Raw genomic sequence first — 12,500 nt, 5'->3', positions numbered from 1 at the left:
TGTGTGTGTGTGTGTGTGTGTGTGTGTGTGTGTGTGTCTGTGTGTGTCGTGTGTGCGTGTATGTGTGTGTGTGCTTGTGTGTGCGTGCATTTGGCAGCACATTACAACACTAATCTGGAAACAGATGTGTGATTTTGTGATTTTGTTGCAAAGGATCAAAAGGAAGTAATGAGTGTAGGAGCTCTGTGTACGTTTCTGAGTGTGTGTGTGTGTGTGTGTGTGTGTGTGTGTGTGTGTGTGTGTGTGTGTGTGTGTGTGTGTGTGTGTGTGTGTGTGTGTGTGTGTGTGTGTGTGTGTGTGTGTGTGTGTGTGTGTGTGTGTGTGTGTGTGTGCATGTCTGTGTGATGGCGTATCTGTGTATGTGTGTGCACTTCATTTGGGTAAATGCTGCTTTACCAAGTGATTGGGGAATGGAAAAGAAGCAGCAAGCACACACACACACACACACGCACACACACACGCGCGCACGCACGCACGCACGCACGCACGCACGCATGCACGCATACACACACACGCGTGCACACAGGTAATTGGAAGAGGCTGTCAGATGGAGGCGATAGGGACAAGATAGAGACCTGAGAGACAGTGACGGGGCAGCTGTTTGGGCACACACACACACACACACACACAAAGGCAGAGATGGTGGGGATGCATGTTTATCAGGGGTTGCACATCAGATAGCCCCCCTTGTAGGGAGATCTCAAGCAGACAGTTCCCTCTCATCTCCTCTCCTCTCCTCTCCACGCCTCCTCTCCTCTCCCCTCCTCCCCTCTCCTTTCCTCTCCTCTCATCTCATATCCTCCTCCCCTCCCCTCTCCTCTCCTCTCCTCTCCTTTCCTCTCATCTCATATCCTCCTCCCCTCCCCTCCCCTACCCTCTCCTCTCCTCTCCTCTCCTCTATTCACCTCTTCTCTCCTCTGCTCTCCTCTCCTCCCCTCTCCTCTATTCACCTCTTCTCTCCTCTGCTCTCCTCTCCTCTCCTCTATTCACCTCTCCTCTCCTCTCCTCTCCTATGCCCTCCTCTCCTATGCCCTCCTCTCCTCATCTCTCCTCTCCTCTCCTCTCCTCTCCTACATGGAGAGGTAAATGGACTCCACTCCTTCAAGCACTGAAAGCGCTTTACATTGTATGCCTCACAAAGACCTATCACATTCAAATTCACACAGCGGTGGCTGCCACACAGAGTACCACCCTGCCACCAGGTGCAACTTGGGGTAAAGTATCTTGCACATGGACACATCGATGGCATCAAGTAGAGCGGGTATCGAATCTGCAACCATGTGGTTGCCAAACAGCTCCTTTACTACCTGAGTCACCACCGCACCACCTCCTCTCCTCTCCTCTCCTCTCATTACTCCTCTCCTCTCCCTTCCTCTCCTATCCATTCTTCTCTTCTGTTCTGTTCTCTTTCTCCTCTCCTCTCCTCTCCTACCCACTCCTCTCCTCTCCTACCCTCTCCTCTCCTGTCTCCTCTCCTCTCCTCTCCTGTCTCCTCTCCTCTCCTCTCCTCCCCTCTCCTCTCCTCTCCTCTCCTACATGGAGAGGTAAATGGACTCCACTCCTTCGAGCACTCAAAGCACTTTACATTGTATGCCTCACAATCATATTCACACACCAGTGGCAGTGGTTGCCATGCTGATTACCACCCTGCCACCAGGAGCAACCTAGGGTTAAATGCCTTGCTCAATGACACATTGATGGGGTCAAGTAGAGCGGGGCTCGAACCTGCAATCTTGTGAGTGCCAAACAGCTCCTTTACTACCTGAGCCACCAGCGGTACGTACCTGGCAGGCAGGCGATGGCCAGAGGCAGCAGAGTGATGCTGTCTGGAGAGTAGGGCTTGAAGAGGGGACACGCCGGCACTCGAGGCCCAGGCACAGGCTGCCTCCCCTGGGCTGCCGCTGGCTGCTGGTCCCCTGATGTCTGGAGCAGATGGTCGAGACCTCCGGCAGGTGCTGGTGGGGTGCCGGGATCTGCCAAGAGACATAGACCGGACATGAGATGGAGGAAATGATGAATTATGAAAGAAATGGGTCAGACAAATGGTATGCTCGTTGAATGCATGTGATGTATGTATGGCCGATGTCCTGCTGTTTACCTTGAATGACAAAAGCATCTGTGTGCTGTGTTGTGTGTGTGTGTGTGTGTGTGTGTGTGTGTGTGTGTGTGTGTGTGTGTGTGTGTGTGTGTGTGTGTGTGTGTGTGTGTGTGTGTGTGTGTGTGTGTGTGTGTGTGTGTGTGTGTGTGTGTGTGTGTGTGTGTGTGTTGTAGGTAAAATTCCTGCCACTTCTCTACGCAGAGAAACTCATGACAAAGTTATGAGAATCATGTGACTCAAACTAATGATGATTGAAACGAAGGTCATCAATAATCACTAGTAAAAGAGTTACTTCCCCTCTGACCACCAAATGGCTGGCCCAGGGTCCCTGCCATGTTGTTCTCAGTCCTCCTCCTTTCGGAGGCACTGTGACCAAAGCCCCACCCACAATCACCTGGTCAACACCTAAGGGTCTCCCCAGGGCCTTTGTTCCTCACTCTAGTTTTGACTGCTGGACAGACGAGACGTATAGAGCAACTTGCGCAATTTTGGACAAAGTATTGTTTGATATTTGGCCGAATAACAAACATAGACTGCTGAGTTCATCTTACACACACTTTGCAAAGAATTCCTCACTTCAAGTCTAAGGTCTTGCCTGGTCATATCTTAAGACTTTCATCCGGACACTGTGAACTAAAGGCGAGTTCACTGCGAGAAATATCCACGCACGCCTCCGTGGAACAAACTTCTTGCATTTGGGATTCAACCGAAGAATCTCGAAGCCGCAACAACAAAGACTTTTGCAGCCCCAAACTCTCGAGGACGAGAGAAACGTGGACTGCAATCCCCATTTCCAGACGGACGTACCGCGCCTTTGGAAACTGGATCTCCCTCTTCATCTCACACAGTAGGCACTGGGCATAGCTTATGTACTGAGATAGATGTGTTTTTGAACTATGACTTGAGTTATTTTTCATGTGCACATGTTTATTTGCATTTCTCCTGCTTCTCTGTCTATCCTTCCTCTTAGCTTAGGTTCCCCTCTGCTAACCCATTCTGTATTACTGGCTACTAAGCCTAGCGACCCCGCTTGTGGCGTTCGCACGGAATAGTTCAAGTATTGATTTAACCATCAGTATTCTGAGCTCTCCGAGGACCGTCATAGCGCGGCCGTTTCGCTGACTAGTCCATACACGCGCTGCGCCCCTTTGTTGTAACGGGCCATAGCCGGCCCTAGGTTAGCAACGCAACGCTAACCATTTGTTTACACAGACACGCATAGCCACTAGAGTTCCATCTATCTTTCCCTTCTCTCTGTATCTCTCTCCCTCTCTCTCGTTCTTCCACTCTCTCCCTTTCGAAATACTTGATTCTCAGAACCCTCCGAGCATTTCGGTACTCCTTTATACACTGTGAGTGCATAATCTGTAGTAAACCATTCTCTGAATAGTCAACTCTGCTCGGAGCGCTCTGCAAGTTAGCCATTAGCCAAGTTGGGCTTGCAGCACCTACACAAGCACGCTGAAACCCCACTTCCTGTAGTTTTACAACTCGTAATGGCTGCGTAGACGGCAACGTCTCCTACTTGTTATTTCTTTTATTTCGTTTTCTTTCTCTCCCTGTTCTACTCGGACTTGTTATCGTTAATTCCTCACACGGGGCACCAGTAATGTAGGGGTAGTCGCGTGAGAATCGGAATTCTCACACGTTACGCACCACGTAATGTAGGTACAGTCGCGTAAGAATCGGAATCCTCACACGGGGCACCAGTAATGTAGGCGTAACGTGTGAGAATTCCGATTCTCACGCGACTACCCCTACATTACGTGGTGCGGTCCGTGTGAGGATTTCAATTCTCACGCGACTACCCCTACAGTGTGTGTGTGTGTGTGTGTGTGTGTGTGTGTGTGTGTGTGTGTGTGTGTGTGTATGCATGTTTGTGTGTGTTAGTGAATGTGAGAGGGAATGGGGTGGTTGAGGTAGAAGATACAGTGTGTGTGTGTGTGTGTGTGTGCGTGTGCGTGCGTGTGTGTGTGAGCTTGTGTGTGTGTCCGTGTGTACGCATGTGTGTGTGAGTGCGAACGATGGTGTATAAAGCCTTTGCAGTCTTGTCACAGCAGACTTGAACTGCATGCTTGGATGCTTGTGTGTAACTCTAGGATGTGAGAATGAGGATGACCCCAAAAGGGGTGATGTTTAAATACAGCCCGTCCTAAGATGTCTATGTCTGGCCAAAGCTCACACGATCACATGCCAAAGCAAGGGCCTCCCTCCCTAGCCCTGATTTGGACGGCATTTGAAGCCCTTTAGAGATGGGATTTATGGCTCTTTGTCGGGATCCGGATCTTAGTGGCTCGCTCCTTTCAAAGAGCCGTTCAAAAAACTGGCTCGTTTGGCTCTTTATTATTTATTCAGTGTTAAGAATGTAATATTTTGACTCCACCTCAAGGTAATTTTGTCCAAACAACAACTGATTATTCTCCTGCTTCTAAAGACCGTTTTTGCCTCTCTTTGAGGCAAAAAATTGTGTTTTTTCCCAAATTGAATTACTCTGGTCGAGGTCACGTGCTTAAAATGAATGAAAAATGAACTAAATAACGGTCGAGTGGCTCCCCCAGCTGTGATCCGGTTCCCATCGTTCACTTCAGGGAGCCGTTCAAAAGAACCGGCTCGTTCATGAACGACACACCTTCACTGCACCTGGTGCCTGTGTGTATAGTAACCTTATATCCATGGGGGCCTCCTCGGAAAGACGCTATTCATAGTCTCGACCCCCAAAAGAATGAAGCCAAATGATGTCAAAAGTCGCCCACCACATTTTTTGAACGTAACTCTAAACTAACATGCAATGAAAGTTTTTCTCATGCCGTCTACGTGAAATATTGGCATTATTTAAAAGGATTTAGTTGTTAGCAACTTCACGTGAAAGCTTGAAAGATATCCTCGAAAGGTCACCTGCACTGTAAAAAAAACACTCAAGGTCAAGTCAAGGACTGTGTTGATAATGGAGGTAGGAATTCAGAGGTTCTACTGTGTCTTCACCAGCCAAGAGCCTTGCTCTCAACAGCCTTGAAGCGGTACATGTAAGTGCGGACTGGACACGGACATACAGTACCCGATGACTCTCAAAAATTCGAAACACATTCACATACTGAAAAGCACATTCAACAGTCCTTTTCTAGAACTTTCCCACGTACAGTATCTCCGCTATACACAACACAAGAGCTTTGAATTCTCTTCCTCGTGTTGCGGCTGTAAGTGTGAGTATGTGAACTAGAAGTGACATACAGCAGCACAGCTGTGCAGACAGAGGGGGGGGGGGGGGGGGGGTTGTTCGGGATGGACGGATCACCAAAACAGTGAGAGGAGAGAGAGAGAGGAAAAAGAGAAAGACAGCCAGAGAGAGAGAGAGAGAGAGAGAGAGAGAGAGAGGGAGAGAGAGAGAGAGGGAGACAGAGAGAGATCTGTGCCTCATTTGATAATCGCAGCTCATTTCAGCCCGTCTGCCTGTTGGGCCCCACTTTGATCACTGACTGCTCAATTAGGCTGACAAAAAGTTGCTCTGTTGTGAGTGTCTTTAAACACACACACGCACACACACACACACACACACGCGCACACACACACACACACACACACACACACACACACAGACACGCACACACGCACACACACACACACACACACACACACACACACACACACACGCACACACACACACACACACACACACACACACACACACACACACACACACACACAGCCTATGGTTGAACTGAGATGCCTCTGAAAGACGTGTCTTCTTCTCCCCAATCCCCTTATCGCTGCTTGGGCTGCGCTACCCGTGGGAAGAGGACTGGCTGGCTGGTCTACAGTACTTGTACATGCTGTAGATAGGCCCTCAGTCCACACTTCAGCACACTCACTCAGCTACACGGCACAGAGGTACATACAACAGTAACCACAATACTGCCCTACAAAGGCAAAGTGCAGTACTGTAGCAACATTAATTGTTTTTAACTTGTATGTGAGGTTTATGTGTGACATGGTGCACCACTAAATGACTGATAGGTGGAGTCTATGCACCTGACACTTAATCCTACTTGATTACCTGAGCCTTCTCCTTGTTATAGGGACTTGGGAATTAGTCAGTGTTTAGGCTCTGAAAAAGACAGTAGTCGCAACGCGCCAGCCCGTTTAATTAAAGGCTTTTTAAATTCACCAGCAGCGTGCCTTGGAATCTTTGGCAGACCTTATCAACAGCCACAACTGGAGCTAAGTCTGACCATCATTTTAAGAAACTTTATTTCCTTGAGCCAAAGAGCACCTGCTAAAGAGAAAAAAAGTGAAGCAGCACTCCTCCATGATCAACATCCCAACAGTTGATTCTTTTAGCATGCAGTATTTTATCGAAATTGAGTTCAGACTAATGGTCTTTATAACACCTCTTTTATCTTGTGAAAAAGCCTTATGGTCCAGTTGTGTCCCATTTTAGAGATATCGCGATGTCAAATTTGCAGTAACTACAATATCCAAACTAACACCACGACTTTGAATGGCTTTATTTTCAGTTGCAGTGTTGTAGGGGAGTATACTCCTACCAATTGCATGTGCATGATAGACATTTGTAGCACTCCATTAACCGCATCTCCCTTTCAAGAAAATGAATACATACTGTAGTTTCCAGACTATATCTCTTACTTGTGATTTAGGTTGGCCATACAGTATATAGAGATTTGCAATGCAGATTTAGCAGACATTAGGGACTGTTCGTTTTCGGGGTCACCGGAAGAAAGTAGGGGAGGGTCACGTCATTTTTTTCATTTCTGCAGGGAGGGTCATCTTTTTTTTTTAAGCTCGCTATCTTTTTTTGTGTCTGAAGAACATTATCATGCGGCTGTATGAAATGCCCCTGCGTACGTGAAGTAAGCTATACTTTTCAAGAGGGTGCAAACAACATTCAGTAAGCAGCAGCGTTGGTCAAAAAAATAAGGTAGAATATGGCTATTTACTACTTCATAGGGGAGGGTCATGCATTTTTTGACGGCGTAGCGTCACGGAGGGTCATCAAAGTTCAGAAGCTTGCTAGGGGAGGGTCATGCAAAATTTGACGATCAAAGGTGGACATCTTCCGCCGCCGCCGAAAATAAATAACAAACAGTCCCTTAAAAGTGCAGTAACTACACATCTTGTCAACACTATCATTGGTTTCCACCCAGACCGCTCTCGAAGGGTTCAGTTGTAATCAAATGTTTCATACTACAAAAACCTCTTTGGACCGCATGATCTGCATGAATGAGAGTCTTCATAGACACTCAGATGTGTTGTTACAGTATGTATGTGTGGGTTGTGTCAGGGCGGACAATCAGTGGCTGTTAGTCGTTTTTTTCACAGCCATGTCTCTCCCCCTCTTTTTCTCTCTCTCTCTGGTCTTGCTTCTCTATATCTCCCTCCCATCTTTTCTTCAGTCTCTCTCTTTTTCATCACTCCCTCTCTCTCTCTCTCTCTCTCTCTCTCTCTCTCTCTCTCTCTCTCCCCCCAGCCTTCTGAGATGTTCCTACCCTATAAAGGAATGTTGTGTTGTGCTTCGTCCTTGTGCTGCAGTTTTGTCCCCGGACACTTCTGAGTCTGAGAGAGGAGGAGGTCTGAGCTATTTCCGCTCACTCATGAATGCATCTATTCTACGCCGAGAGAGAGAGAGAGAGAGAGAGAGAGAGAAAGACAGAGACAGAGACAGAGAGACAGAGACAGATCGATAGATATGAGAGAGAGCGAAAAAGAGACAGAGAGAGAGAGAGAGAGAGAGAGAGAGAGAGAGAGAGAGAGAGAGAGAGAGAGAGAGAGAGAGAGAGAGAGAGAGAGAGAGAGAGAGAGAGAGAGAGAGACAGACAAACAGACAGAAACAGAGAGAGAGAGAGAGAGAGAGAGAGAGCGAAGGGTCGAGAAAAAGAGGGAGTAAGAGAGAGAGAGAGAGAGAGAGAGAGAGAGAGAGAGAGAGAGTGAGAGAGAGAGCGAGCGAAGGGTTGAGAAAAAGAGGGAGCAAGAGAGAGGGAGAGAGAGAGAGATAGAGGAATGTTCTGGAATTCGCCCTCTGGACCGACACCAACGCCCCTGACCTCTGCCCTTTGACACCCCACCTCATCAGTAGCCATTAGCTCTCCTCTCTGCCTCCCTCTAACCGCACAGGCATGGACACATTCTTTGGGGGCGGACACACGCACACACACACACACAAGGTCATGCTTTTATTCCCTGTAAATCACTGTTGTGTTTATACAGCATCCGCCCTGGTATTAACTCGTGCCAAGACTCTTCAGCTCGTCTAAATTCTAGCTGTCATATATTCTTGTTCGGTTTACATTGCGGGAAGTGTTTGGAATATGCTGGCCTATATAGGTGGCTATAACATAAATTGACGTCCCAAGAACACATCGGCGCAGACGGTGTTGAATAAACATATAGTACATTAAACAAAGACGACCGCTTGTATGGGTGGACATCCCAGGTTTGCCTGAAACCAACCGAGATGAACACCACCCACGAAAGCAGCAATTACAGCACTATGTTGATATAACTGTTATGACAATGTTTTTGTTTGCTTGGAGGCAGATGTGGCCTGATAATAATTACAGAGGTCTTGGGTCTTGGGAAAATGTAAGTGTAATATGATATAATTTTTTATAGCCATTTGAAATGTGCAAAAGGCATAAGGCAACCCCATGTACTTGCTGTAATGTAATGCTTATTTAATGTAATGTTTTTTTTGTTGTTAACTTTTTTAGCCTGTTTAGCTGTGGCCTAACAATAATTACTGAGGTCTTGGGTCTTGGGAAAAGCTAAGTGTAAACTTAACATAATGTTTTGCTTTTTTTGTTGCTGTTACCTTTTTTAGCCTGTTTAGACTGTGCCTTCCTGTCCAGCTTGGGCGAGACCAACCCGAAGGCGGTGGTCTTCTTGTTCTGGATGACCCGAATACTGGGGATGATCTCGGGGCAGATGTCGCTCAGGCTCCTGCCTCCCGGTGTCCTGCCCTGGTTCTGGGCCTGGGCCTGAGCCTGAGCCTGGGCCTGCAGACACTCATGGGCCGAGTCCGATACGGAGGACAGCGAGTGCTGCTTAGTCCTGCCCTTCGCCCCCCCGCCGCCTCCTCCACCACCTCCTCTCAGGATCTCCGCAAGGGCCATGGCTCCCAGGCCACCCGTAATAGCCGTAATGCCCCCATTCCCACCACCACTAACACCGGCAACACCAACAGCAGCGGCAGGGCCATTGGGACACAGGCCTGCTGTTGTTACAGCCATGCGGCGCAGTGGAGGGGTCTTGGTGGGGGAGGGGGTCAGTGGCCACGGGGCCTGCTGCGGAGCCTGGCTTTGAAGTGGCGCTCTGGGGTGTTTTGCCAGGCACGGGTCCTTGGCCACCAGAGGCGTCTGGTTGTGGTGGTGGTGTTGGTTGTGGTGGTTGTTTGGATGGGCGCCTTCCAGCTCAGTCCGTGACTGTCCCTGACTGGCGAGACCCGTGCCCAGGCCAACGCCCGTGCTTGCGTGTGGCTTGCACTGCTGCCCGAGTTTGTGTAACATCTGGGTTTTGGGGAATTTCTGGCCGTGTCCGCCGCCGTGTCCCTTTTGAAGGTCGTCTTGACTTTGGCCACCCAAGGCTGGCTGGTGCTGGTGTGTGTACTGCAGCGCCTGTTGGACCTGACCAGCGGATGTCCCAGTGGTGCATTTGTTGGGACACCCACAGTTCGCGTTCACACAAGGCCGCCCCGCGGGGCCCAAGTGTCTGAGCAAACGGGGAGACCCACCTCCTCCCTCTCTCTCGCTCAGAGAGACGAGCGGCGGCGACGACGGATGGTGATGGTGCCTGGTTGGCTGCGGAGTTGGCTGTTCGTGACCCAAAGCGGCCTCACGCCCTCCGGGCCCCAGACCCCCAAGTTCCTCCGCATCCGTCCCAGACTCCTCCAGTGGTGCTAGGGTGCCTTCAAAGGTCACGGGGTTCATGAGAGCGGCCAGGTAGGACTCCCGGTGCCTGTTCTTGGCCTCCAGCTCAAGGGTGAGAGGTATTGGCCCCTTATTGCTGTAAGGGGAGCTCAGCAGCTCTGCAGGAAGATTTGGGGAGCAGCCTGCTTGCACTTGCACGGCGGGGGTTGTTGTGTGGTTGTTGTCCCGTTTCGGGGCGGGAGCAGGAGCAGGAGCAGGAGGGGCAGGTCTAACAGGCCTGACCCCCTTTTGGGAAGGTCTGGGGGTGACGGGTGGTGGCGCTGGTGCTGGTGGTGGCAGCGGTAGCTTACTGAGTGCAGCCAGGGCCAGGGCTTCCTTCTCCTTGTTGAACTCCACCAGGTCAACGTACTCCCCCTCCATCTCCCGGGTGTGCCGGGTATCCCAGGTGTTGGGAGCCACCCAGCCCACAGGCTTGCCGGACGGGTTGCTGCGGCCCTGGTGGTGGTGGTGGTGGAGGTGGTGGTGTTGGTCCGCTTTGACCAGTTTGGGGTTCCCCCCGGTGAGGCGCAGAGAGACGGCAATCCCGTCTTTGGCCGGAAGAATCACGGTCTCCATGGTGAGGGACGAGAGGTCGCTTTGGACGGACGACTGGGACTGGGCTGCTCCCGCCGTCGGCAACGGCAAAGTCGCTGACGACGAAGGAGAAGGAGGCGGGAAAACGCCCTGCGCCAACATGGCGTCCGTCATGAACGCGGCACTGTGGATCCTGCTCTTGGGTCGGTCGAGGAACTCGGGGTTGACGATCTCGCTCCAGGGCACCTTCACCACACCCTGGTCAGAGGAGAGCACACAGGTGCGGAGCGATGCGCCATGGCGGCCCTCGTTAACCTCCTCCAGCCAGGCCTGGGTTGCGGGTGGGGAGGTGGGGGGGAAATAGGTGTTAGTACAAAGATTTCGGAAACCACCGCTTTAATCACTTATTGTTACCATTCCATCAATGTTACCTGTCCTGTCTTACACTTTGTCAGTCTGTGAAATGTCAGTCCTGTGCATGTATTTTCCTTGTATGGCTTGTGCATATGAAGAAAGTGACAATAAAAGCTGACTGAGTTAGAAAATACAAAGCATCTAGGATTGGCCAAACAGTACACGCTTACCCAGAGTTGTATAAAGTAGAAGTAGAGGTACTTCCTACAGATGTAATTACAACACTGGTAGTGTGATATTACGTAGTTGACACTAGGGCTGGGCAATATGACGATATGATATGATCGTTATCGTGATATAAAAGTGTATATCGTGACCTATATCGTTTATATCGTGATAGTAATTTTTATCAAATGTATACAATTGAACATCATTTAATTACATTTCATGTTGTTACAATACACACTATACGTTAATGTAACTATAAAGATAAGGATAAAAAGATCCATTTTAAAGAAAGGTTGTTTTGCGACATGAAAAAATAAAGAGCAAATAACGAGAAAAACTGAAAACATATGTAATTGTGCTATATCGTGATATATATCGTTATCGTGATATAAAGTAATCCATATCGTGATATTGTTTTTTTTCCATATCGCCCAGCCCTAGTTGACACCATGTAATATCATATCACTATTGCTGTAATTACATCTGTAAGAGTAATTCAACTTCTACTTTATACCACTCTGGTCTAACTTCCCTGTACACCCCCCCTTGAAATAGTACCACCCCTACCTACCTGGGTGAATATGCACGGGTAGGAGGTCTCTGGGATGGGGGTCTCCTCCACCCCGAGTCCGACACCACTCTCAAGGGATAGCCGCGATCCGAAGCCCCCTGCCTGCTGCTGATCCACCAGCCCCTCCTCCTGGACCAGGAGGCTCTGGAGGTCATGATGGGGAGAAATGTAGTAGGTTAGAGTAGATTAGAGAAGAGTAGAGTACAGCAGAGCAGAGTAGAGTAGAGTAGAGTAGAGTAGAGTAGAGTAGAGTAGAGTAGAGTAGAGTAGAGTAGAGTAGAGTAGAGTAGATTAACACACAAATGCATACACAATAGGCAATAAGACGGAGAGAGGAACCAGAGAGAGAGAGAGAGAGAGAGAGAGAGAGAGAGAGAGAGAGAGAGAGAGAGAGAGAGAGAGAGAGAGAGAGAGAGAGAGCTTTTGATATTCAGGGCACTATGGTGTTTATACTGTATATTTTTAGGTATCTTCTACCATGCATATTTTATTTCTCCATCACATTTTACGTTTTTAACATGCTTTTTTAATGTTTTCTGGAAGTGTGAGTGTGTCGTGAGGGAGGAGTACTACTATTGCGAAACGACTGCCTGCTGGAACAAATACAAATTACCACTGCACTCTGAATGACCTTCTGTGAGGATGCAGTACCTTGAGGATGATGCGGGCAGCCTGCTCCCCAAACGGCTCCACCTGCAGGTAGAAGTCACCTGAAAAGAAAAGTGTTGAAGTATCGAAGTTAGCTGTCTGTGCAATGGACAGTGTGAGGCAGCCATGGCCTAGTGGTTAAGGAGATGGG

At 49.1% G+C, this 12,500-nt stretch overlaps 1 protein-coding gene across 1 annotated transcript in view; it reads right to left on the bottom strand.

The window, feature by feature from the left end:
- quo (quattro) overlaps window positions 1-12,500 on the bottom strand; it is an 80,558-nt gene that overhangs the window by 32,415 nt on the left and 35,643 nt on the right. The window contains exons 4-7 of the mRNA XM_063215135.1: window positions 12,353-12,411; window positions 11,702-11,845; window positions 8,922-10,878; window positions 1,785-1,973 (exon numbers count right to left, since the gene is read on the bottom strand). Of these exons, the coding sequence (XP_063071205.1) occupies window positions 1,785-1,973; window positions 8,922-10,878; window positions 11,702-11,845; window positions 12,353-12,411 (2,349 nt within the window). The remainder of the gene's footprint in view (window positions 1-1,784; window positions 1,974-8,921; window positions 10,879-11,701; window positions 11,846-12,352; window positions 12,412-12,500) is intronic.

The sequence above is a fragment of the Engraulis encrasicolus genome, chromosome 14 (assembly GCF_034702125.1).
Source record: "Engraulis encrasicolus isolate BLACKSEA-1 chromosome 14, IST_EnEncr_1.0, whole genome shotgun sequence".
Classification (NCBI taxonomy): domain Eukaryota; kingdom Metazoa; phylum Chordata; class Actinopteri; order Clupeiformes; family Engraulidae; genus Engraulis; species Engraulis encrasicolus.
Note: the sequence above shows the minus strand (reverse complement) of the source record. Positions and strands in the feature narration are given on the sequence as shown.